Source organism: Garra rufa, chromosome 23, assembly GCF_049309525.1.
Source record: "Garra rufa chromosome 23, GarRuf1.0, whole genome shotgun sequence".
Taxonomy (NCBI): domain Eukaryota; kingdom Metazoa; phylum Chordata; class Actinopteri; order Cypriniformes; family Cyprinidae; genus Garra; species Garra rufa.
In genome coordinates, this window is record NC_133383.1 from 24,513,116 (window position 1) to 24,538,176 (window position 25,061).

Sequence of the window (25,061 nt, forward strand, 5' to 3'; positions counted from 1 at the left end):
GATTCCTTACGGATGTTTTAATAGTTATTGTACAGTAGATGCTGGATAGACATTATTAGGCAAGTTTAATTTTAGATGGTCTAGCCAGTTTACCAATAGCCTATTTTTTTATGTTTGTTTGTCATATTTAAATTTTATGTATTTACTTACCATATTTGTAATTTTATTAATGTATTTATTAATGACAATTTTTGACATTTTATTTATTTTTTAAATAATATATTTGTATTTATTAGTAATTTATTTTACTCTATTTTTACTATAATTTCTATACATTAGATTTTATATTTACTTTTTTTTTTTTTTGCTTTATATTTCACTCTAGACGTCTCCACTTTAGAGACCTTCATAATAACATTCATTAAACCATTAACAAATATTATTAGATGGTCCTTCAGAATATCTTGATTCTATGGTCAGATATTCTTGTGCAATGACAACTAAATGCTCCGTTTCTCACTAAATTGCTTCGGGCAACCAATTTTCCTATATATCTCTACTAGCATCATGTACTGTATCTCATATTACTACATGGTCTCTCACATAATAAAATAAGTTGAACTGAAATCAATATTTCATATTGCTTTATCACATTTCATTTATTTACTTGGCAAGTAGCCATGTAATAAGTGGGATAATGTAGAGTCAGCCTGTCATGTTCACAAAAGAAGCCCCCTTTTAGAGATCCAAGACCCCTCTTGTCTATACATGTCTATGTACAGTATATTAATAAAGTCTATAGTTTTGTATCATGCAAGTAAATGAAAGATGCACTCGTTTAACTGCAACTAAACATACATTATGGCTGGCTCATCATTGTGCATTATTGCTGGAGGGTTGGAGAGGGAAGAGGGAGTGTCTGAGTCCGGAGATCAGACTCTTTCGGTGCTCCATAAGAAATATATAGGCTGGGGAGGACCATGACGCGCTAGTCTGTGGAGACCAAAGCCGCAGGAGGTTTCCGTAACACTATTTCATGTTGCTATAGGGGATGCGGACATGGAGGAATTTCTTAGTGACATTTAGCTACGTTTTTACTTCGTAGTTACTTTACGGCTTACCATTGTGGTTTGTTTATAGCTTAATGCATCAGGAATTCAGAATAGTTTTCCGGGAATGGACTCTGGAGACTTTAAGAACTTGTTGCTGCGATCAAGATGAGTTGCTTTTTTCTCAAATCTTTCAGTTGAAGTTTAGCATGACCTCTTGACCTCTGTAAATTTTCTTAAAGGTATCGCAAAGCTAATCGCAGTTAGCAATGGCTATTCAGGGCATGGAGCTGTTTGCAGTTGCTGTAGTGATTCTTCTTTTTATAATGGTGCTCAAACAGTTTGGCGTTACGGAGTCGTTGTCGCTGGACGGTAAGAACCGCCGTATGGTTTTGATGTTGGCCCAAGTTTACTGTAGAAAGGGTAACTGTTAATTTGATCAAAAATGCGGTAAAAATGTGAGATATTATTACAATTTAAAATAATTGTTTTGTATTCGAATATATTTTAAAATTGAATTTATATCTGTGACGCAAACCTGAATTTCCAGCCTCATTACTCTTTAAGTGTCACATGATTCTTTAGAAATCATTCTAATATGCTGATTTGCTGCTCATATAACATAGGATTCTTTGATGAATAGCAGGTTCAAAAGAAAAGCATTTATTTGAAATAGAAATCTTTAATAAAACTATCTAAATCTAAATTAGCTGGAAGATCCAAAAAGTATACAACAGCTATGTTCATAATAGGAAGCAATACATTGATTTAATGTCATGCTGACATGCGGTTGTAGTACAGTCCAACTAATGTGTTGTTTTTGCATTGCTTCCTCTTTATTTCTTTCTTATTCCTGAATTCTCTAAATCTCTTCCCTTCCCTTTTTATGTTCTCGTATGCTTCATAGATGGTGAGTAAATATCAGATAGATCAGTGGCTCTCAACTGGTGGGTTGCAGGTTATTACTATAGTTGTGGGGGGAAACGACGCTAAAATGCATACAAACAAACAAATTTCAGCAAATTCATTTGTCACTTGATGGAATCCAATTTAAGCTGATTCTAACACGAGCAGGTTGTGTTACGTAATCTAATTCTCAACAAAACGGCTAAAGCAAAAAACAATCTAACATTAAATACAGGTCAATCACACACCTCCAAATTAAATTACATTTTAGTTTACTATAAACAGATAAACAGTACATTCAGCATACACTTTAACCCTATTTCAAAAACAATGGACGTAATTATGAAATTACTTACAGTATACAGTAAATAATTACAGTATTTAAAGGATTAGAATAAAAATTTCCTAATAATTTACTCACCCCTTTGTCATCCAAGATGTTTATGTATTTCTTTCTTCAGTCGAAAAGAAATTAAGATTTTGGAGGAAAACATTCTACACTGTAAAAAAACAAACAAAAAAAAATCTGTGGTTGCCAGAATTTTACTGTAAAAAATAAGGTAGCAATGTTTTACGGTTTTCACTTAAATTTACAGGTAAATACCGTAATTTCATTAACTGATATAATGGTAATGTACCAACCTTTTGAAGTACTGAAATCTGTTTTGTACCTTTGTAATACACTGATAACCACCAAAAGCAGGTGGTGATGACAATATCACATGATGAACCAAAGCCCATCACAAGGAGGTTTTAAATAATAATATATATAGAAGGTGCACATGCCATTCACACAAACAGTAAACACCATCATGGTAACACACATAAAACTGAAATAATGCAAAAAACATTAATTTAACAACATTAGATGTAACATACAACCCGAATGTACAAAACTGCCAAGAAAAAACTAAGAAGAAAAAGTTATTTCAACAAAAAAACATCAAATAAAAAAATGAAACAGGGAATTCTAGAAATTTACGGTTATTCACTGTAAATTTTACGTTCTTTTTCAATTCCAAAAACAGTATACTACCATAAACACATGCACAGTTTTTCACCGTACATGGAAGGGGAATTTACCGTTAACCATTTCACAGGTTTTTACCGTAGCATTTTTACAGTTTTTTACCGTTAAATTCACAGTCATTTTTACAGGATTTTTCTCTAGTGGACTTCAATGGAGATCAATGGGTTGAAGGTCCATATTTCAGTTTCAGTGAAGCTTTAAAGGGCTCTACATGGTCCCAGCTGAGGAATAAGGGATGATCTAGTGAAACGATCAGTCATTTTCTACCAAAAAAATCAAATGTATATACTTTTTAACTACAAATGCTCATCTTGCAGTAGCCCTCAATGCAGGTCCCCAACCATGTTGGAAACCAATCATGTTGGAAAAGTCACACGTGTTTAGTTCTTCGCCTGTGTACTTTTGTTCAAAAAGGTAGGGTGAGGCGAAAAACTCATTTTCAAATCTCATTCTCTCTTCAAACTTAAAAAAAAATCAGATATCGTTGTTTTACCTTTTACCTTTTTTTGTACATTCGCTTTGTAAACACTGGGTCGATGCCTACATCACGTGACCTTTCCAAGTGAAGTCCAGCTAGTGCAAGATGAGCATTTGTGGTTAAAAAGTGTGAATTTTTTTATTTATTTAGAAAATGGCTGATCGTTTCATTAGATTAGATTTATTCCTCAGCTGGGGTCATGTAGTGTCCTTTGAAGCTGCATTGAAACTGCAATTTGGACCTTTTTACCTGTTCAATTCAATTCAAGTTTATTTGTATAGCGCTTTTCACAATACAAATCTTTGCAAAGCAGCTGTACAAAAAAATGTAGGCTACTACAATATATTTAGTAGCTTATTAGTGGTGACCACTGTATGTTAAGTCGATGTACATATGGTATAAATATTAAAAACAGTAATGGTGTAATCAAAAACAGATGATGAACACTAATAGTAATGATTATGTTGCAATCAAACATGTAGAAAAATTGTGTAGTGCTGTATGTTGTTTCAAGGCTGGCATCATCAGCGGTCCTCTGGGGGGTTGGCATCATCTCTTCTTCTGAATCCATTAAAGTCCACTATATGGAGAAAAATCCTGGAATGTTTTCCTCAAAAACCTTAATTTCTTTTTAACTGAAGAAATAAAGACATGAACATCTTGGATGGCATGGGGTGAGTAAATTATGAGGAAATTTTTATTCTGAAAGTGATCAAATCCTTCAAGTCTGACTTGGTTGGGTCAGAATTCACTGTAAATTTCAGTTAAAGGGATAGTTTACCCAAAAATGAAAATTTGATGTTTATCTGCTTACCTAGACTTTGTTTCTTCAGTAAAACACAAAGATTTTTAACTCAAAGCGTTGCAGTCTGTCAGTCATATAATGGCAGTCAATGAGACCCATAGCTTTGAGAGTCAAAATAACATACAAAGACAAAACCAAATTAAACCCTGGGGCTCGTGACGATACATTGAGGTCTTAACACACGAAACAATCGGTCTGTGCAAGAAACTAAACAGTATTTATATACGTTTTTACCTCTGATCCACTGCAATGTCCAACTGTCCTGAGCGTGTTCACCACAGCCAGCGTGTGACGAAGAGCAAGCAACCATAACTTCAGTCGATCAGGCTTTAAAATTGGGAGTCTGTGAAAAGTCAACATTCCCGGTTGAGTTCGCACAAGCAATAAAGTATCATCACGAGCCACAGGGTTTAATTCGGTTTGTATGTTTTTTTATTGTCAAAGATTTGGTGCCCATTGACTGCCATTATACGACTGACAGACTGCAACAGGTTGAGTTAAAAATCTTAGTTTGTGTTCTACTGAAGAAACAAAGTCACCTACATCTTGGATGCCCTGGGGGTAAGCAGATAAACATCAAATTTTCATTTTTGGGTGAACTATCCCTTAAATTGCTTTTGATATAAATTCGTACTATGTTTGTATGTACAGTATTGTATGTAAAAATGCAAATAAAGTCTAAAAACATTACATTCAGTTCATACATTAGTAAGTGTAAGGTTTTTTACAAGGGTGATTGATTTCACAGTTTCATTTTAAGGACGTTTTTGTATGTTAACCAATTTCAGTGCTCAGTTTTGGGTCGCCGCTTGACATCCAATTAAAATTCTGGGCCCTGAAGCAAAACCAGTTGAGAATCAGTGATATCGATCCATCCTGGTCTCCCGTTCCACCCCGTCTGTCTCCCCAACAGCTCCTGTTCTTTGGTTTACAGTGTCTATTTTTGTCTTCCTCCTTTCAAAAGTATGTGGCTGACTGTTCTTTCACCTGCACTCCATGCTTTACCCGTTTCCTTCTTTACTGTCCTGTCCTGTCCTGAGTGAAACCCAACTGATATCAGTCACTCACCTCTTCCCCGGCGCTCCCCTCCCCTCTCTTCCTCATGCTCTCTCTCTGACAGACAGCACTGACAGTGATCTGGAGTTGGCCATGGTGCGGCATCAACCAGAGGGCCTGGAGCAGCTCCAGGCTCAGACCAAGTTCACTAGAAAGGAGCTGCAGTCCCTCTACAGAGGCTTCAAAAATGTAGGACTGCCTAAGAAGCGCAAGTTTGCCACAAGTGAAACTTTACTTCTTATGCTGGGTTAGGTTCTTAGGTTTATATTATGTTTCTGAACAGGAGTGTCCCAGCGGATTGGTGGATGAGGAGACGTTTAAATTGATTTATTCCCAGTTCTTCCCTCAAGGAGGTAGAGTGATTATCACATTTCCGACTTTAATTTAGTGGAGCTTGATTAGTGTGGATATAATCTTGGTTCAAGAACATTATGGTACTGAGACGTGACAGGCATCTACAAAAACTCAGCATTTTTTATAGGTTATTATGACTTGACTGTTATTATAAAATCTGTAAACGTCATGATAAAGAATGAGAAGATGTGTCCAGTTTTAAGGTATAAAATCCAAAGATCAAAAATAGAGTTAATCATTACTTTTTTCCAGATGCAACCACATACGCACACTTCCTTTTCAATGCTTTTGACATGGACCGAAATGGCTCCATACGTTTTGAGGTAATGAACTATATTAACTCAAATGTTCACATTCACGTAAATCAGAAGATGTCTACTAGCTTTTAATTATATCAGAGAATCAAAAAAGGTTAATTACTACTCTTATTTTTTCACTTCTATCATTAGTTTTGTTTTCTAATCAGTTGGGATGTATATGTTTTGGTAGGACTTCGTAATCGGCCTGTCTGTTCTGCTTCGGGGTTCTGTGACAGAAAAACTGAGGTGGGCCTTTAACCTGTATGATATTAATAAAGACGGCTACATCACTAAAGAGGTATAAAACAGACATTGTTTCTTTAGTACAAATATGCATTTAGCATTGTTACCACAATTAACATTGACTTTCTACAGGAAATGCTGGCTATCATGAAGTCCATCTATGACATGATGGGCAGGTACACATTTCCTTCTGTAAAAGATGATGCTGCATTAGAACATGTTGAGAAATTCTTCCAGGTAACAAGCTTTTAACAGTCCATTGGAAATGATATCAGACAGCTAAGATTGTTTCTGAACTCTGAAAACATGTTTGTTTCAGAAAATGGACCGAAACAGAGACGGTGTTGTAACCATTGATGAGTTCATAGAGACCTGTCAGACGGTAGGTCAGATTTAAAGAAGCCATAATGGTGCGTTCACACCGGACGCGACTTGCGCGGAAAAAACGTGCTATTCGCGCGTAGTTGAACGCTTGAATATTTGAGTTTACTCGCGCCATTCGCGCGGTAAAATTCGCGTCATTCGCGCGTGACATTTTCTTCACAACAGACGCGAATTCGCGTCATGGGAGGGGCTTCTGCCACTCGTCAGCGGGAAAGTAGTTGTAAAATAGGTGAATGAGCTCAATTTGCCAGCTTTAGCTTGCTTGTAGTCTCAATATGTATGTATATGTAGGTCAAATTGAGTAAAGAGCGTTTTTTTAAAACTAACCAGATTGTCCGACCTCTTCACTCACTTTCTTCCTAGCAAGATCCTTTTTATTCCTGTTTCTACAAAAGTCCAAAGATGTATCGTACAGCTCCGAGAAACCACAGACAGCAACGGTGATTTTGTCCGCCATTGTTGTTTCGGATTTCTGCCTCCATCACTACTAGAGCAAGCTCCTGATTGGTTAACGCGGCGCGGATTTTCGCCAAAGTTCAGATTTTTGAACTTGCGCGTTTCGCGTGGCAATCGCTTGAAACGCTCAATGCGCGCCGCTTCATTCGCGCTATTCACGCGTTTTGCGCCGCAGGATGGCTATTCGCGTCTTTGCATTGACTTAACATGTAAATCGTTCGTGCTTGCCGCTTCATTCGCGTCCGGTGTGAACGCACCATAAGAAATCAAACTTGTTTTGACAGTTTTTACCTCTAATGAAAATATACCGTAACTCAAAACTTCCTCTCTAGTCCAAAAAAGAGGTTTATCAAAAACTAAGCGACAAAAACAGCTAATTTGGAAATACTTTTGAAATAGTTGACACAGAACCAGCAACAATGTAAATTTTATTCTATAAGAGGATAGAAAATGGACATGAAATACTAAATAGTAGTTTTGGCACAAAAATCTGGACTAACATGATACATAAGCAAATATGGAAGCCCATTTCCCCCACTGAATAAAAAGTTGTTTGTATCACAATTTGTTATACAAATTCACAATTCTATTTTCTCAGAATTGCAAGATAAAAATGTGCAGTACAGAGAAAAAAGAACTGCGCAATATAAAGATGCAGTTACAAGAAAAATTCTGTATATATATATATATATATATATTATAATATCTTGCAATTGTGACTTTCTTCTCAGAATTCCCAGTTTATATCTCACAATTATAATTTTTTTTTTTCAGAATTCTGAGTTTTTATCTCACAATTATGACTTTTTTCTCAGAATTCCGAGTTTATATATCTCACAATTATGACTTTTTTCTCTGAATTCCAAGTTTATATCTCGCATTGTGACTTTCTTCTCAGAATTCCGAGTATACTGTATATCTCGCAATTGTCACTTTTTTCTCAAAATTTTGAGTTTATATCTCGCAATTGTCACTTTTTTCTCAAAATTTTGAGTTTATATCTCGCAATTGTCACTTTTTTCTCAAAATTTTGAGTTTATATCTCGCAATTGTCACTTTTTTCTCAAAATTTTGAGTTTATATCTTGCAATTGAGAACAACTTCTCAGAATTCCAAGTATATATCTCGCAATTCTTTTTTTCTCAGAATTCTGTTTGTATCTCGCAGTTGTGACTTTTTCTCAGAATTCCGAGTTTGTATCTCACAATTGACTTTTTTCCCAGAATTCCAAGTATATGTCTCACAATTGTGTCTTGTTTTTCAGAATTCTGAGTTTATATACACACAATTCTGACTTTCTTCTCAGAATTCCAAGTATATATCTCGCAATTGTGACTTTTTTCCCAGAATTCCGAGTAAATATCTTACAATTTTTTTCTCAGAATTCCGAGTTTATATACTCACAATTGTGACTTTTTTCTCAGAATTCAGAGTATATATCACCCAACTGACTTTTTTCTCAGAATTCCAAGTTTATATCTTGCAGTTGTGACCTTTTTCCCAGAATTCCAAATTATATCTTGCAAATTTTGACCTTTTTCTCAGAATTCCGAGTTTATCTCACAATTGTGACTCAGAATTCCGAGCATATATCATGCAATACTTTCTGAGTATATATCTCGCAATTGACTTTTTCCCCCAGAATTCCGAGTATGTCTCACAATTGTGACTTGTTTTTCAGAATTCTGAGTTTATATACTCACAATTCTGACTTTCTTCTCAGAATTCCGAGTATATATCTCGCAATTGTGATTTTTTTTCCTCAGAATTCCGAGTATATATCTCACAATTGTGACTCAGAATTGCAAGGAAAAAATGGTCTGGATTGCAAGATACAAACTTGCATGTGAGATACAAAATTATATCTTTTAATAATAGTTTGATATTATTTAATGACATTTTTTTAAAATCCAGCCACAAAAAAAATATTGCATATCAATAAACATATATTTGCATATCAACAATGCTAATTTGCAACTATCTAAAAAGTAGGCGTGAACACATTATAAATCAGCTTGACTTATGAATATTAATTAATGACATTTGCCAGTAAAGAAAGCAAACTAAAAAAAAACAGCCTGATTAATAAGCCACGAAATACTACATTCTGAGCACAAAAATCTTGACAAACAATATACAGTAAGTAAAACCTTAGAAGGAAAAGATGACCCCTTTAAATCCTGTTGTTTTGAAGTCATGTCTAGAAGTATCTGCGGTTGTTCACCATGCAAAGACAGAAGCATCAGAGTTAATGTCAGATAAATGTCAACACTGGACTGATTTATGTTGATGACAGAGGCCCTCACTGTCAGTGTGTGACAGCCAGACATTTTCTAAACTCTCTCTAACATGAAGCTGTCAGCAACAATCTGCGACTGACGCTTTTTCTCCCTCTGCTGTTTTATTAGGACGAGAACATTATGAGCTCCATGCAGCTGTTTGAGAATGTCATCTAGAGCGCAGCATGAAGTGCAGAATGATCCTGGCTCTTTTTCCACATCAACTCTCAGCATCGTTCCATTAGTCCTCAAGCGCTCCGCAGGGACTCGCTAGAAACACTTGTGTTTTGTACCTAGGCCTTGCACATCATCTGTAGCATGTGAATGAATATTTTGATTGATTGCACTGAATGCTTTAAACAACAGGATGTGGGCCGTCTGCGTGTGTCTCAATTTAATCTTCAGCATTCAAGACAGGTTGTAAATGCTCATTTGTATATATGTAGATATGTCTGTGCCCTTAAAGCGGTTGATTTCTGCCTAGATAAATGAACTTTTGCATGTTTGCCTGGTATTTGTCTGTTATTTTATACAAAGAAATAAAGGCATCTGTGAATGACTCCATGGTGTGCAAATGTTGGTATATATTTGAAAGATTAAATGAATTATTATTTCACTGAATTTAATAAGTAAATTATGCACAATGCACACAAAAAGTTCACTTTAAAAAAGGTTGTAGTAGAAATGAGGGAAATACTTTCCTAGCCATTCATTCAATCATTCATTGGTTTTAATTTACTTAAATTCCTCCATTTATTTGCCATGAACGGTGTGCCACAGTATTTTCTATGTTAAATAAATCTTTTTAAATAATTAAATATACATTTCAACAAGGAGAGACAAAAACATCAGAGATTTGCATTAGTCAATTATTACTCTGGACAATTATTTAATTGTTTAATTATTTTAAATTTGGATTTATTTATTGGTTTTAATTTGGAAGCAATTTATTTTTATTAATTTAATTGTTTAATAATTTGTTTATGTTTTTTTTATTGTAATGAATTTATTACATATTATTTATTTGCTATGACAGGTTCAAAAGTGTGCCACAGCATTTCCTATGTATAATAAATATTTTTAGGTAATTAAATATATATTTTTAATTTATTTGTTTAATTATTTTAATTATTATTATTATTATTTATTTGGAAGAAATTTATTTATTTATTTGTTTTTATTTATTTTAATTTGGAAGAAATGTATTACATATTATTTATTTGCCATGACAGGTTCAACAGTGTGCCACAGTATCTTTTATGTAAATAAATCTATGTTAAATAAATATTATTGGTTTTAATTTGGAAGGAATTTATTTCTTTATTTGCATTCATTTAATTGTTTAATTATTATTAACTTTATTTATTTATTTAAATTTATAGGGAAATTATTATTTAAAGGAATTTATTAATAATATATTATATTATTTACTTACCATGACAGATTCAAAAGTTTTGACACAGTATTTTCGTTAAATGAATATTAAGTAATTAAGTATTAATTTTAAGTAGGGACAAATCATTATAAGAGATTTCCATTAGTCAAGTATTTATCTTGGCCATTATTTAATTGTTTAAATATTTAAAATGTATTTTCTTTTTTGGTTTTAATTCAGATGGAATTTATTATTTATTATTTATTTATAATAATAGATTCCACAGTGTGGCACAGTATTTTCTATGTTAAATAAATATTAAGTAATAAATATAAATTTTAACAAAGAGAGTTAAAAACATGATCACATATTTGCATTAGTCAAGTATTCATCTGGACAACTATTAGTTAATTATTTTATTTTATTTATTTTTTATAAATTTATTGTTGTTGTTGTTGTTATTGTTTTAATTTGGAAGAAAAGTATTATTTATTATTTACCATAACAGATTCAACAGTGTGCCACAGTATTTTCTATGTTAAATAAATATTAAATCATTAAGTATAAAGAGAGATAAAAACATTATCAGGGATTTGCATTAGTCAAGTATTAATCTGGGCAATTGTTTAATTTAATTATTTAATTATATAATTTATTTGTTTTAAATTTGGAAGGAATTTGTTATTTATTTATAATGACAGATTCAACGGTGTGACACTTTTTTTGTATGTTAAATAAATATTGTTAAGTAATTAAATATAAGTAATTAAATATAGGGACAAAAACATTATCAGAAATGTGTCCAAATTTGGACAATAATTTAATTGATTAATTATTTTAAAATGTATTTTCTTTCTTGGTTTTAATTAGAAATAAATGTATTTTTATTATTTACTTACCATGAGAGATTCAATAGTGTGACACAATATTTTCTATATTAATTAATTATTGTTAAGTATTTAAGCATAAATTTCAACAAGGAGAGACAAAAATATTATCAATGTTATTTATTTATTTACTTTAATTATAAAGGAATGTATTATTTATCTGGGCGATTGTTTAATTATTAATTAATTATTTTATTTATGTATTGTTTATTCTTTTTTCAATTTGGAATGAATTTATTTATTGTTTATTATTTATTTTTTATTTATAATGACCAATTCAACAGTGTGCCACAGTATTTCCTATGTATAATAAATATTGTTAAGTAATTCAATATACATTTTATCAGAGATCTGCAGTAGTCAAGTATTAATCTGGGCAATTGATTAATTATTTTAAAATGTATTTCCTTTTTTGGCTTTAATATGGAAGGAATTTATTATTTATTATTCATTTATATTTCACTTTTGAATCTGTCATGGTAAATAAATAATAAATAATCATTAATGTGGATAATTATTTAGTTGTTTAATTATTTAAACAATTAATTTTCTTTTTTTGGTTTTAATTTCGAATGATTTTTTTATTTATTATTTATTTACCAATGCAGATTCAACAGTGTGGCACAGGATACTGTTATGCTGAATAAATATAAATTTAATATAATTTTAATGAGATGTGCTTATATACGGTACCAATCTGGACTATTCATTTATTAATCCAATCACTCATTTTATTTTTGCTTGTAATTTGTGAGAAATGGTATTAAATTCATCCATTTATTTACAATGTTCAGTTGTGTGGCACAGTATATTGGTATGTCAAATAAATACTAATTAAATATACATTCTAACAAACAAAGATAAATACATTGCAATTAATCCAGCACTATAATTATTCATTCGCAAGGAATATCTTAAATGTCTCCATTTATTTACCATAACAAAAAGCAACACACACACAAAAACTTTTAATGAAATGTGTGTTTTAACAAAAAGAGGATTTTAAATTTGCTTTAGAGTTTAGACTGTTTATTGCTGTGTAAACAATATCACAGTGACCAAAACATCATAAATGAATTTGTACATATATTAGCCTCCACAAGGTGGCAATGCTGTGCTCAAACCGGCTTGTTACCAGAGAAACACGGATCAGAAAGTTTAACAGGCACAAGTGAAAGCAGCTTTTGCATCAGTTCATTGTTCCTTCTCTCTCTTTATCGGCTTTTTTTAGCTAACTCTAGTTTCTCAGTCAAAACATACAGTGTTCGTACAGTAAAATAGCTCCCAACTTATAAAGCTTCCTCTTTTTTGGGGTCACCCAGCTTCCTCAAACACAAAAGGAACAATTCAATTACTATATTAAACACATGCCTCCTCAGAATAAAAGTAGCCTATTGTATTTTGAGATTTCAGAAAAAGGAAATTCCTCTATCAAGTGTAGCAATTAGGCCTTACGACACACCCAACACTCACACAATAGTGAGATTTCAAAGTACTGATGTACAAAGATGGTTACGTGATGCATATTTCTGTCAACTGAGCACACTTTCTTTTAAATGAAGTGTTTAGTCTTGTAGTTCTAGTCTTGCCCCAATGGACAATCCACAGGCCTGTTTATGTGCTCGACCAACCGTACTTCCTGTCTGGCCCAGCAAACCATCTGAACATGAACTATCTGTGTTAGTAATTATCTTGGCGTGCTTGTTGAATTGTGGTTGGGGGCAGCGTGTGTGTATCTGCGGCGTATGGGAGGAAGTCTGGCCCGAGTGAAAATAGCTAACTTCCTGAGTGAACGTTTGCAATGAGGAAGAGTCTTACAGGGAGGGGCAAAGACTCCTTTAGCTTGTCAACGACACGCTTTCATCCACGCCACAGCTGTTTCATGCTGTCCAGCTGACTTCCAGGACTTCCACATTTGCTGACTGGTACCGTTATGTTATCTGATGTGAGTGCCAGAGTCTGAGTTGCTTTTACTGACTTTGCTGGATTCTCCCACGTGCTGCTTGTACAGTAAGTCACCTGCTTTATCATCTTGACCTTTTCAGGTACATTACCAAATATCAATAAATATCAGGATAAACTCGCTTGTAATGGATCTTGGTTTAAAAACTGAATTCAGCTCTCTAGACTTTTAAAAATAAATTTTTCAAAAGGGGTTTTAGCAGTGATGCCATGGAAGAACCATTTTTGGAACTTTCAGTGAACTGTGCTTAGTTACAGGAACAAGTGTACAGAACATTTTAAAAATCTAAGGAAACTTTATGTATTAGACAAGTTCCGTGGATTTAAAGAGATACAGAAACCTGTACGTAGAACATGAATGAAGATATTTTGAAGAATGTTGGTAACCAAACAATGTGAAGACAAAAAAATACAATGGAAGTCAATGGTAACCATACCTGTCCGGCTACCGACATTCTTCAGAATATCTTCTTTTATATATACAGTTGAAGTCAAAAGTTTACATACACCTTACAACATCTGCAAAATGTTAAATGCATGTTATGTATATTATATTTTATTATAATAGTTGAATTTATAAATTTGAACCCTTTTTACTAACAATGACTTTATGATTTTGAGATCTATCTTTTCACACCAAGGACAACTGAGAGACTCATACGCAACTATTACAGAAGTTTCAAACGCTCACTGATGCTCCTGAAGGAAACACGATGCATTATGAGCCGGGGGTGAAAACTTTTGAATTTGAAGATCAGTCTAAATTTAACTTATGTTGTCTTCTGGGAAACATGTAAATATCTTCTGTAGCTTCTGAAGGGCAGTACTAAATGAAAAAAAATATATGATATTTAGGCAAAATAAGGAAAATTAACACATTTTCATGTTTTTCAAAAGTTTTCACCCCCCGGCTCTCAATGCATCGTGTTTCCTTTTGAAGCATCAGTGAGCGTTCGAACCTTCTGTATTAGTTACATATGAGTCCCTCAGTTGTCCTCAGTGTGTAAAGATGGATCTCAAAATCATACAGTCATTGTTGGAAAGGGTTCAAATACACAAAAATTATGAAAAATCCAAAACTTTGTGGGGCCTGAAGGATTTTTCTGAAGAACAGCGGGCAGTTTAATTGTTCATGACTTAAGACTCAGGGACTTATGAACAACTATCACTAAACATAAAACAGCTGTGGATCATTCAGACAACAACAACAGTATTAAGAAAGTATAATGCTTCAGAGGAAAACTCTAAAATTAAGAGCTGTGGGGGTGAAAACTTTTGAACAGAGTGAAGATGTGTAGGCTACATTTTTCTTATTTGATTTAGTTCTACCCTTCAAAAGAATACTTACATGTTTCCCAGAAGACAAAATAAGTTAAATTTACCCTGATCTTCATGCATTCATGCTCTTAATGCATTGTGTTTCCTTCTTAAAGGGGTCATCCGGTGCCACATGCACTTTTACAAGCTGTTTGAACTGAAATGCGTGTTAGGAGTGTGTGTACACAACCATCCTAGAATGACAAAGATCCACCCAGTAGTTTTCTTTTAATTTAGTAAAATAATTTGCCTCTTCTCATATCGAGCCGTTCTCAAATGCCTGTTGTGTGGCGTCACACCGACAGAGTCCACTCCTGCGATAGTTGATAGACAGTAGTGTTTTAGCATAGACCCGCCTCGAGTGTAAACTGACAGCACTGAGGGAATGTGACTGACGATCTACCTAAATGGGTTCATGTTTACACGAATCATAACGCTAGATGGTTTAAAACGGTGTCTGTTAATGATTAAGATGTAAGGTTAACGCAATACCTGCAAACATGTTTACAGCCCGCAACTGCATATGAGTAAAGACTATAACACTCACATTTCAATATACTGTAAGGACAGGGTAAGTTATGTTAACCGATCACTTTTTTGCTCGTTCAATCAGCTATGCCTCAGTAAACACACCGCCTTAGTCTCTTTACCACAGTAAACACACCGCGTTCAGGTCTGTACCACAGTAAACACACCGCGTTCGTATCTTTACCACAGTAAACACACCGCGTTCAGGTCTGTACCACAGTAAACACACCGCGTTCGTATCTTTACCACAGTAAACACACCGTTCAGGTCTGTACCACAGTAAACACAGTAAACACACCGCGTTCGTCTCTTTACCACAGTAAACACACCGTGTTCGTCTCTTTACCACAGTAAACACACCGCATTCGTATCTCTCTCAGTACTCTACCCTGCCAGTACATATAAAGATAAATCAAAGTGACATTAAGTTTACTAACCATTCAGACACGTCCAGTATAAGCCGTAATTGCCGAACTTCTTTGCAGGTGTCATCTTGTTTCGGTTCCAACTCCGGTTTTTAAATTTAATTTTAAATGGATGGGGTTGTACAGTGTCTTCAAAGCCCCCCAAGTGCCATACTATACAACTATACAACTATACCCCTAACTGTTGTCTAGGCCAGTGGTTCTCAAACAGGGGTAGGCTACGCTTACCCCTAGGGGTACGTGAGGTGACGGAAAGGGGTACGCGAACAAAATGCTGAGCTTTGCCATTCATTTAATTCTACCCCAATTTAAAGTAACATTAAAACCGAGCATATATTTCTGACAAGCAAAATGCCGCTTTTATTATCAAACAGGAGCATGGGAGTGCCAATCAAACGACATCAAATTACCTCATCTCTTGCGCTCAAATCTGACTGTATCCACACCAGCAGCGTGCGTATAATAGGATACCAGAGTATGTTGCTTTAGAAAATCGCGCTGCTGTTCATTGTGTCTTTAAAGTATATTTGTAGCACTTATAGCAAAGAACAAATATTGACAGACTGTACATAAAGATCGATTTAAGAAACTCACTTCAATACAGAAACATGCCGTATGCGAGTTATTTTTCATGTTTAAATTACGAGCAAGAACGTTTCTCTGAATATCCAAACAATTGCAATTGTTGATTTTATATAGGCTAATAGTTCAACAAAAAGGTAACATTAAGTGAGCATTTTACATTTTAAATGTTGCATATTGTTTGTTTTATTTTTCAGCAAAACAATAGTTGCAACCAGTGGTGTAGTGGAGTACCCACTTCTTTATCAGGCGGTTTTGCGCATACCCACTTCAATCCTTCTGATGATTTAGCCAAAATCATGACAGTCCACCACATCCAGTCATATGTGAATAAATGCAAATATTCGCTAAAAACACTTAGGCTGTATCCGAAATCGCCCCCTATACCCTTAAATAGTGCACTATTTGAGGGGACAGCCATTTTAAGTGGTGTTCGAAACCATGGTGAACGTTCCCGAGTGCACTCATTCAATCCCACAATGCACCGCAAAAACGAGTGTACAACCGATGTACACTCAACAGCTAGAGATAACCCATAATGCACTGTGAGAGTCGCGCGCCGACTGAATTCCCGCGTCTCGCCAGACGATGGCGCCCGCAGCTGAATCATCCATCCATTCGCTTGTCCACTGCATAATACAGCATATACAACACAGGTACAAATTCGTTGTAAATTGATTATTAAATTGTTTAACCAGGGTTTATATGTAAACTCCTTGACATAGTTCAAGATAAATCCTTTAATCTAACTACTCGAACTGTTCGTTTTAAATTATTGTTAAACAGTAAGCAATACAATGCAAAAGCGGCAGTCCTTCCGGTGCACTCAGTGTCCGAATTCACTCACTCGTTTTCACTCACTCCTTCAAGTGGACTGAATGAGTGGACTAATGTAGGGAATAGTGAATGAGGGTATAGGGGGCGATTTCAGATACAGCCTTAGTAAAGACAGTGGAACATGATCTTTACTTAATATCCTAATGATTTTTGTATGGTGGCCGAGAGAGGCCAACGCACTGCAAACAAGAAAACACATGCAAACAGAAAAAACGACCACAAATTAAGAAAACATCTTCATCAGTTTGACAACACAGGCGCTGTAATCCTCGCAACGCAAACACAAATACGGAAACGCGCTGCAAATTCTCACAACACAACCAAACTCTGAAACGCGCTGCGAACACACGAAGGCGCTGCGAACACACAAACGCGCTGCATATAGCTCTGTCCACAACGGAAATGTTTCAGGGGGACCTCAAAAAGTGACGAACCCATCTGGGACCTGATTATTTTTTCAGTGGCTGTTGGTCAGACCAGAGGTGTTATCGGTGAACTATCGCCTTTTAGTGATAGTATAGTATCACTTAAAAGTGATAGTGAAATAAATAATCAGGTAATATAGTGATATAAATAATCAGGTCCCAGATGAGTTCGTCACTTTTTGAGGTCCCCCTGAAACATTTCCGTTGTGGACCGTGCTATATGCAGCGCGTTTGTTAGCTTGCAGCGCCCTCGTGTGTTCGCAGCGCGTTTCTGAGTTTGGTTGTGTTGTGAGAATTTGCAGCGCGTTTCCGTATTTGTGTTTGCGTTGTGAGGATTTGCAGCGCCTGTGCTGTCAAACTGATGAAGATGTTTTCTTAATTTGTTGTCGTTTTTTCTGTTTGCATGTGTTTTCTTGTTTGCAGCGCGTTGGCATCTCTCGGCCACCGTATTTTTGGCACAAAAGAAAAATCTGTAATTTTGACCCATACAATGTATTTTTGGCCACTGCTACTAATATACCCAGACTGGTTTTGTGCTCCAGGATCACTTATTAATAATACACTTAATGGAATGTTAAGAATATGACATAAAAGATACCTCTATAAAAAGTAAAAATTCATGTGTAAATCAATTTAAAGGGGGGGATTTTATCCCTTAAATACTGTGGGGGTACTCTGAAGAATGTTAAATGCCCCAGGGGGTATGCCACTGTAAAAAGTTTGAGAGCCACTGGTCTAGGCAACACCCCATGTGCTATGTGCTATGTAATGAATGACATGCCTCACAGAACTGAGGGGCGGGGTGAGCAGAGGTTCATAAAATTTAAAGGGCCAGGTACTGATATCGCTTTTGCTGAGAACAGAGGCATTTTTACCAGGTAAAATTAGTGTTTTTTTACACTATAATAGAGAATTTTTAATCAAAGTATATTACAAACTGTTCATTAGGACCCTAAAGCATCATATTAACTGGAAAATGGGCATTGGAAGACCCCTTTAAGCATCACTGAGCGTTTTAACATTCTGTAATAGTTGCATATGAGTCCCTCAGTTGTCCTCAGTGTGAAAAGATGGACCTCAAAATCATACAGTCATTGTTGGAAAGGGTTCAAATACACAAAAATGCAGAAAAACCAAAGAATTTGTGGGACCTAAAGTATTTTTCTGAAGAACAGGGAGCTGTTTAACTGACAAACAAGGGACTCATGAACAAAAAATCACAAAAAAAAAAGAGCTGTGGATCTTTCAGGTAACAACATAGTGTTAGGAATCAGGCATATGTCAACTTTTGAACAGGGTCATTTTTAAGGATCAAACTATTATTTTCTCTTGTGGACTGTATATAAACGTATTTTATGTGAAATTTCTTATTCAGGTCGGTACTAAATAACAATGCATTTTGGATAATCCCTCTTATTTCTGTAAAATAATTAACATTTTGCAGATTCTGCAATGATGTACTAGTGATGTACTAGTTATTGTGATGTACTAGTTATTTCTTGTCCATGACTTATGCATTAGCAGTAAGAAGTATGAAATATCTCTCTCTAAATCATGGTAAAATATAAAATGTTTAGACCTAAATGTGTGTTTATAGCCTTTAATAGTGTATTAGTGTGGTTTAAGCTCACTATTCATGTCAGTTTGAGTTTCAGTGAGAATCTTGCCTGGAGTCCTTTTGCGATTATGAGGCAAAAAGTCATGAGATCCTCCTCTTCTTTTTTTCTCTGAAGAGATCCTTTTTCACTTCATCCCTTTATTCTTTACAGGCCTTCCTGGTGTTTTTCCATTCACTCGACATGGACTGTGAGGATTCAGACAAGGTCCAGATTGGCGAAAATAAATTTGTAAACAAGTAAGTGCATTTTGCTATGTTACTGCAAGGTTTCTTGCACTCACCGTTCTTGTAAAATTGACTTCCTTTCCTTTTTCCCTTTGGGTTGCAGGAGCATTCTTCTCTCACACCTTGACACATACAACCTTTATTACAATGGAGAAGCCCTTCAGTTGAGACACAGAGAGGTTAGTTGGTTATTTGGTAAATGACAGCCAGCTGTGTTGATGACATATATCCAATGACATAAGTGTTACGTGATTTTCACAGGAGGAAGGAGAGTTGATCATAGAGGGTTTACTCAATGTTTTTTGGGGCGTACGGCGACCAATCAGACTGCAGATGCAGGACGAGAAGGAGGCAGACAGGCCACGCCCCTCACTAAACTCTCTGAGCGCCGAAACGGACATCAACACACTCAAGTCAGACATTATGTCACACTAACCCACAATGTACAAGCTGACACATACGAAACAGTCCTACACATATATTTAAAGGAACACTCCACTTTTTTTGGAAATAGGCTCAGTCTCCAACTCCCCCCGAGTTAATAAGTTGATTTTTACCGTTTTGAAATCCATTCAGCCGTTCTCCTGTTCTGGCGATATCACTTTTAGCATAGCTTAGCATAGATCATTGAATCCTATTAGACCAATAGCATCACATTCAAAAATGATCAACGAGTTTCAATATTTGTCCTATTTAAAACTTGACTCTTCTGTAGTTATATCGTGTACTAATACCGGCGGAAAATGTTAATGATAAGATTAGGAACTACACTCTCATTCCGGCGTAATAGTCAAGGAAGTTTGCTGCCGTAACATGGCCGAAGCAGGCGCAGTAATATCACGCAGGGCCTGAAATTAGTTCCCAGCTAGGTTAGCATTTGCACATGTGCTGCGTGATATTACTGTGCCTGCTTCGTCCATATTATGACCATTACACTGGAATGGGAGTGTAGTTCCTAATCTTATTGGCTTAGAAAATCGCAGCTTTACTTTTTTCGCCGGTATTAGTAAACGATATAACTACAGAACAGTCAAGTTTTAAATAGGAAAAATATCGAAACTCGTTGGTCATTTTTGAACGCGATGCCATTGGTCTAATAGGATTCAATGATCTATGCTAAGGTATGCAAAAAGTGATATCGCCAGAACAGGAGAACGGCTGAATGGATTTCAAAACAGTAAAACTCAACTTATTAACTCTGGGGGAGTTGGAGAATGAGCCTATTTCCAAAAAAAGTGTTCCTTTAATGCAAATTAGAATTCTATGTGTTTTTTATTTAACTGTTTTTATATTGATATTATGAATTATTTTGATATTTTTATTATTTTCTATAGGTGTTTTTGGGTTAATGTTTTGGGTTATAGAGGGTTTGCACTTACATCACGATTTGGTCAGAATAAGCAGCTATACTGATGATACTCGGATGTAAACAACAGCATGGATTGCACAGTTAATGTATTACTGAATACGTTGTTCTGCTAATTTATGCGGTCTAACCCATGGAAAAAATGTGGGGAAGCTGCTAAATCATATAGAGAAGGAGTTAATAAGCAGGAAAGGGCACAATATTTTGACTTTAACTCAGTGGTAAAGATACGTACAAGCAGTATTAATTAAGATTTCTAATATTTCACCTACCTGACTGTAAATCCTGGTTCAGTTTGGCCAACCACAAACGCCTTTTGTTCCTCAGTTTTTTGCCCTCTTCTCCTTGATTTGTTCTAACTTTTGGCAGTCTATAGTACTCCAAATGTTTTTCCTGGTCTGACCGATTAGTACAGCCCAAACGCGACAATAATTGACCATTTTCAGCAGCAATAATCAGCAAAATATGCAAGTTTTGTTTGGTTCAGTTCTGTTTACATCAAAGACTATAGAATAAAGGGACTTTCTTTCCATTCACTGGAGCCAAAATGGCGCCTCGTAAAAACACTCCATATGCTAAACTGAGACTAATGCCATTTTTGTTTGTCTTTACAAACGGACAGAGGAGTCGAAATTGTTTTATGTTTTTGGTGGCTTTTATAAATCATGAAACAAATGAGTCGTTTATTTGCAGTGAGTTCACGACAGCAGACGACCAATCAAAAGACTTTGACAGTGAAGAGAAGGAAGAAGCAGGTGAATACATTGTTGACTTTTTTCTAAAAATCTACACAATGTTTACTGTCTGAACGATCTGAACGATTGTGTCTGTCTCGTTGGATTTGTTAAATCTTATCTGTCAGGTGAGGGACAGCAAGACTCCACACACTCCAATCGCATCCCCAGGACCAGGAGTGATCTCGGTGGAAAGAGAATTAGTGGACGACGCCTTGGAATCAGGAGACTCCGGAGACACCGATGCTCTTTCAACGGCCACTTTTATAACCACAAGGCAGGCGTCGTGTTTCATCAACGGAATGCATGTTATTTACCCTTTTGCTTACAGTTGTTTCTGTCAAACAGACGGCGGTTTTTACCCCAGCGTTCGGCTCTGTGACCAATGTTCGCGTTAACAGCTGTATGAACACAGCACAGGTCATGCGGGTGTTGCTGAACAAATTCAAGATTGAGAACAGTCCGGATGAATTCAGCCTCTATATCGTCCACACAAGTGGAGGTACATCCGAACTGAAATGTAATGTGCCATTTTGCCGTTTTCTTTGCCCCCTGAGTTCATATTTCTGTTTCTGCATTCAGAGAGACATCAGCTGAAGCCTAATGACCATCCTTTGGCGCTCAGAGTTTTGCAAGGCCCTTGTGAACAGGTCAGCAAAATGTTCCTCATGGAGGCTGATCAAGTGGAAGAGGTCACCCATGATGTAAGAGACCAAATGTTACATTATCTATCTTTCTTTCTTTCTTTCTTTCTTTCTTTCTTTCTTTCTTTCTTTCTTTCTTTCTTTCTTTCTTTCTTTCTTTCTTTCTTTCTTTCTTTCTTTCTTTCTTTCTTATCTAATCTCCAAAACTAATTGTCTCATGTAGGGACAATCACCCAAAATAAAATATATATATATGTTTTTAAATACATAAAATTAAACGTATTAAGTATTAAATCAAACAAATTAGTACCTGTCCTTTTAGCATCATTTTACATTTATTTTTATCATTATATTTGAGGTTTAAATCAACAACGCATTCAATTTAAAGATAAAAAACTAATGCTAAAACGACATACAACTGATATTTATTATTACATTTATTATTTGTTTGGTGATATAATAATGTATTTCGTTATTTTTAGTTTTCATTAACAGTTTGATTCTATATTCATTGTTTATTAAAATACTTATTAAATTATTTTTAATAACTTATTTATTCATTTAATCTTTAATTATTTTTTTATTTTTTTATTTTTAACTTAATAATTTTTTATTTAGTTAGTTAGAAAAATGAAATGTTTTTTTCTTTTGTTTTTTCAAATAAATAAATAAGCAGTGAAGAATTCATTCAGTTCAAAGATAAAACTAATACTAAAATGACATGCAACTGATATTTATTATTACATTTATTATTTGTTTGGTGATAAGTCATTTTGCCTCTATAAAGGAAGCTAGAGCCATATTTCTTTGTTTGTTTGTTTGTTTTTGTATTTATATCTATTTAATTATTTATTTTCTAAAGGTAACCCTAATTTTTTATTTATTTATTTAGAAAAAATAATTTTCAAGTAAATAAATACAAATAAATAAACAGTGTTTATTTGTTTGTTTATTTTTATTTTTTTTTTTTAAGTCAAGAATGCATTCAATTTAAACCTATGCTAAAATGACATACAACTGATATTTATTACATGTATTATTTGTTTGGTGATATAATAATTAATTTATTTAGTTGTTGTTTTTTTTTGTTTTCATTAGCTGTTTAATTCTATATTTAAATCATTTAGTATTAAGTATTTTTGCCTCCATAAAGGATGGTAGAGCCTTATTATGTTTTAATTAAATTATTTATTTACTTTATACACTTAGCCATTTTTTTAGTTATTTAGAGAAATTATAATTTTTAATAAATAAATAAATATAAACAATACAGTATTTATTTGTTTGTTTATTTTTTTGGAAAAGTCAAGAATGCATTCAGCTGATATTTTTACATGTATTGTTTGTTTAGTAATATAATAATTAATTTACTTATTTTTATGTTGTCATTAACTGTTTAATTCTATATTTAAATATTTATTAAATGATTTAAATAAATAATATAAGTATGTTTGCCTCCATAGAGGATGTTAGAGCCTTTATTTATTCATTCATTCATTCATTCATTTTATAAACTTAACCATATGTTATTTAGTTAGTTAGATAAATTATATTTTCTGTTTTTTTAAGACAAATAAATAAAATAAACATTCAGTCAGTCTGATTAATTAATTTAAATTTTAGATTTCTCTTTCTAAAATCTGAAGATATTTAAAATACATGATCATTTTTATCCCAAATGTTTCATATTTGCTATGGAAGGCCATGCAATATGTTAGTGTACTGAATCCAGCTGAAGTGACAAATACACTGCAAATATTTTTTGTATATATTGTTGTAACACTTGGTTTTGTCCTCAAGGTGGCACAATACATCAAGTTTGAGCTTCCTGTTTTACAAAGCTTCATTGCTAAGCTGCAAGAGGAAGAAGAGAGAGAGATGCAGAAACTGAAGAAGAGGTAAAGACAGTGTCACACGTAATACATTTTAGAATGATTTGAAATGTGCACTCATTTCTTTTATCTTCCCTTATTTCCTGTTATTTCAGATACTCCGATACGCGTCGTATCATCAAGAAATACATGCGGTCTTTGGCTGATTCAACTACATGATGAAGCTGTGCAGGCATGTTTCACTCATCTGAACAGCAACTTTAAAGCACCAACAGCAACAAAACGGTGCTATCTCAGGAACATATTTGAGTAAAATTAACGGCTTTTTATTATCTTCACGTATATAATATCACAATACAGCAGTATCCAAAGGTACTATGAGCTTCATTAAATAAACAAAAACGGGTCAAAAAATGTAGTTTGACGTTCATTCATGCACTGTGATAATAATATTAAGCCGTAAGAATGTTAATTCAAAATTTGCTATAATGTAGAGCCTATATTGTGTGAATAAATAGACAATGTGAAGAAAAAAATATTTTAAAATAATCTAATGTATTTGCCTTATTTTATTGCAGAGTATTTGTAATGATGTTTATTAGTATTCAAATATTTAATATCTTTTAATGTATTTTACAATGTATCTGCACCGATTTTTCCATTGATAATAAAAAAACATTTGAGACACTTACTGAAATATTTTATTTTTCAGTGAACTTGCATGCACATTTATCTCAGTAAAAGCTGTCGTAACATTTTATTGATTATTTTGTAGCTTTTAAACCAGTCTGTATAGCAGTAAAAAGCAGTAAGGAAAAAAATAACAATCCATTCACTAAGAATATGTCTTATGCTACACTACATTAACCCATTGCTCCACATTGTTAGGCATGATATTTCAAAAATGTTTCTTTATTATTCCTAGGCACTCATCTGTTACTATTACAACTGAGATATGTAAAATTAATCGCCAGGAATAATAGACGAGGGTAAAATAGAGTGTAGGAGCAATGAAGATAATAGAA

General features: G+C 34.2%; 2 protein-coding genes across 2 annotated transcripts; both read left to right on the forward strand.

The window, feature by feature from the left end:
- Positions 1-1,659: 1,659 nt before the first annotated feature.
- On the forward strand, positions 1,660-9,839 carry kcnip3b (Kv channel interacting protein 3b, calsenilin). The gene is made up of 7 exons (XM_073829321.1): positions 1,660-5,453; positions 5,548-5,617; positions 5,871-5,941; positions 6,108-6,215; positions 6,293-6,397; positions 6,480-6,542; positions 9,409-9,839. Exons 1-7 carry the CDS (start codon positions 5,205-5,207, stop codon positions 9,454-9,456), a joined length of 714 nt encoding a protein of 237 aa, XP_073685422.1. The 5' UTR covers positions 1,660-5,204; the 3' UTR covers positions 9,457-9,839.
- Positions 9,840-13,372: 3,533 nt separating this feature from the next.
- On the forward strand, positions 13,373-24,714 carry rassf2b (Ras association domain family member 2b). Its single transcript, XM_073829938.1, is given in 10 exon segments — positions 13,373-13,551; positions 19,387-19,472; positions 19,564-19,639; positions 19,722-19,903; positions 21,520-21,581; positions 21,689-21,837; positions 21,909-22,062; positions 22,143-22,264; positions 24,005-24,102; positions 24,192-24,714. Coding segments are annotated over 9 exon segments (963 nt in total). The 5' UTR covers positions 13,373-13,551; positions 19,387-19,416; the 3' UTR covers positions 24,256-24,714.
- The last annotated feature ends 347 nt before the right edge of the window (positions 24,715-25,061 follow it).

Bases quoted from the DNA above. Each gene is read 5' to 3' on its own strand.
- kcnip3b (XM_073829321.1), top strand. From the start codon at position 5,205: ATGCTTTACCCGTTTCCTTCTTTACTGTCCTGTCCTGTCCTGAGTGAA. The intron at 5,618-5,870 runs GTAGAGTGATTA...ACTTTTTTCCAG, and splicing joins CCAGTTCTTCCCTCAAGGAG to ATGCAACCACATACGCACAC. The intron at 5,942-6,107 runs GTAATGAACTAT...ATGTTTTGGTAG, and splicing joins ATGGCTCCATACGTTTTGAG to GACTTCGTAATCGGCCTGTC.